The 254-nt window shown below is 77.2% G+C and overlaps 1 protein-coding gene across 4 annotated transcripts in view; it reads left to right on the plus strand.

Annotated features, from left to right (window-relative positions):
* The first annotated feature begins 32 nt into the window (after positions 1-32).
* Positions 33-254, plus strand: part of ARPC5L (actin related protein 2/3 complex, subunit 5-like) — a 5,584-nt gene continuing 5,362 nt past the window's right edge. For all 4 annotated transcript variants that reach the window (XR_774561.1, XR_774560.1, XM_010570706.1 and 1 more), the window contains exon 1: positions 33-196. Coding sequence is in view for 2 of the 4 variants with exons in the window: in XM_010570706.1 (XP_010569008.1) it covers positions 51-196 (146 nt within the window). In the remaining 2 variants the exon portion in view is untranslated. The remainder of the gene's footprint in view (positions 197-254) is intronic.

Raw genomic sequence — 254 nt, forward strand, 5'->3', positions numbered from 1 at the left:
TTCCGGTTCCGGCCCGGGGCGGGTCGGTGTGGGGGCCCGGCGGCGGCGGCATGGCGCGGAGCACGCTCTCCTCCCGCTTCCGCCGCCTCGACATCGACCAGTACGACGAGAACCGCTTCGTGGAGGAGCCCGACGAGGCGGCGGCGGCGGCGGCCGAGACCGACGCCGGCCCCGAGGTGGAGGCGCTGCTGAGGCAATATCCTTTGGGAGCGGTGCGGGAGGGGGCCCGGGCGGCGGCGGCGACCTCGGCCCTG

The sequence above is a fragment of the Haliaeetus leucocephalus genome, unplaced genomic scaffold (assembly GCF_000737465.1).
Source record: "Haliaeetus leucocephalus isolate CR32 unplaced genomic scaffold, Haliaeetus_leucocephalus-4.0 Scaffold306, whole genome shotgun sequence".
NCBI classification, from domain to species: domain Eukaryota; kingdom Metazoa; phylum Chordata; class Aves; order Accipitriformes; family Accipitridae; genus Haliaeetus; species Haliaeetus leucocephalus.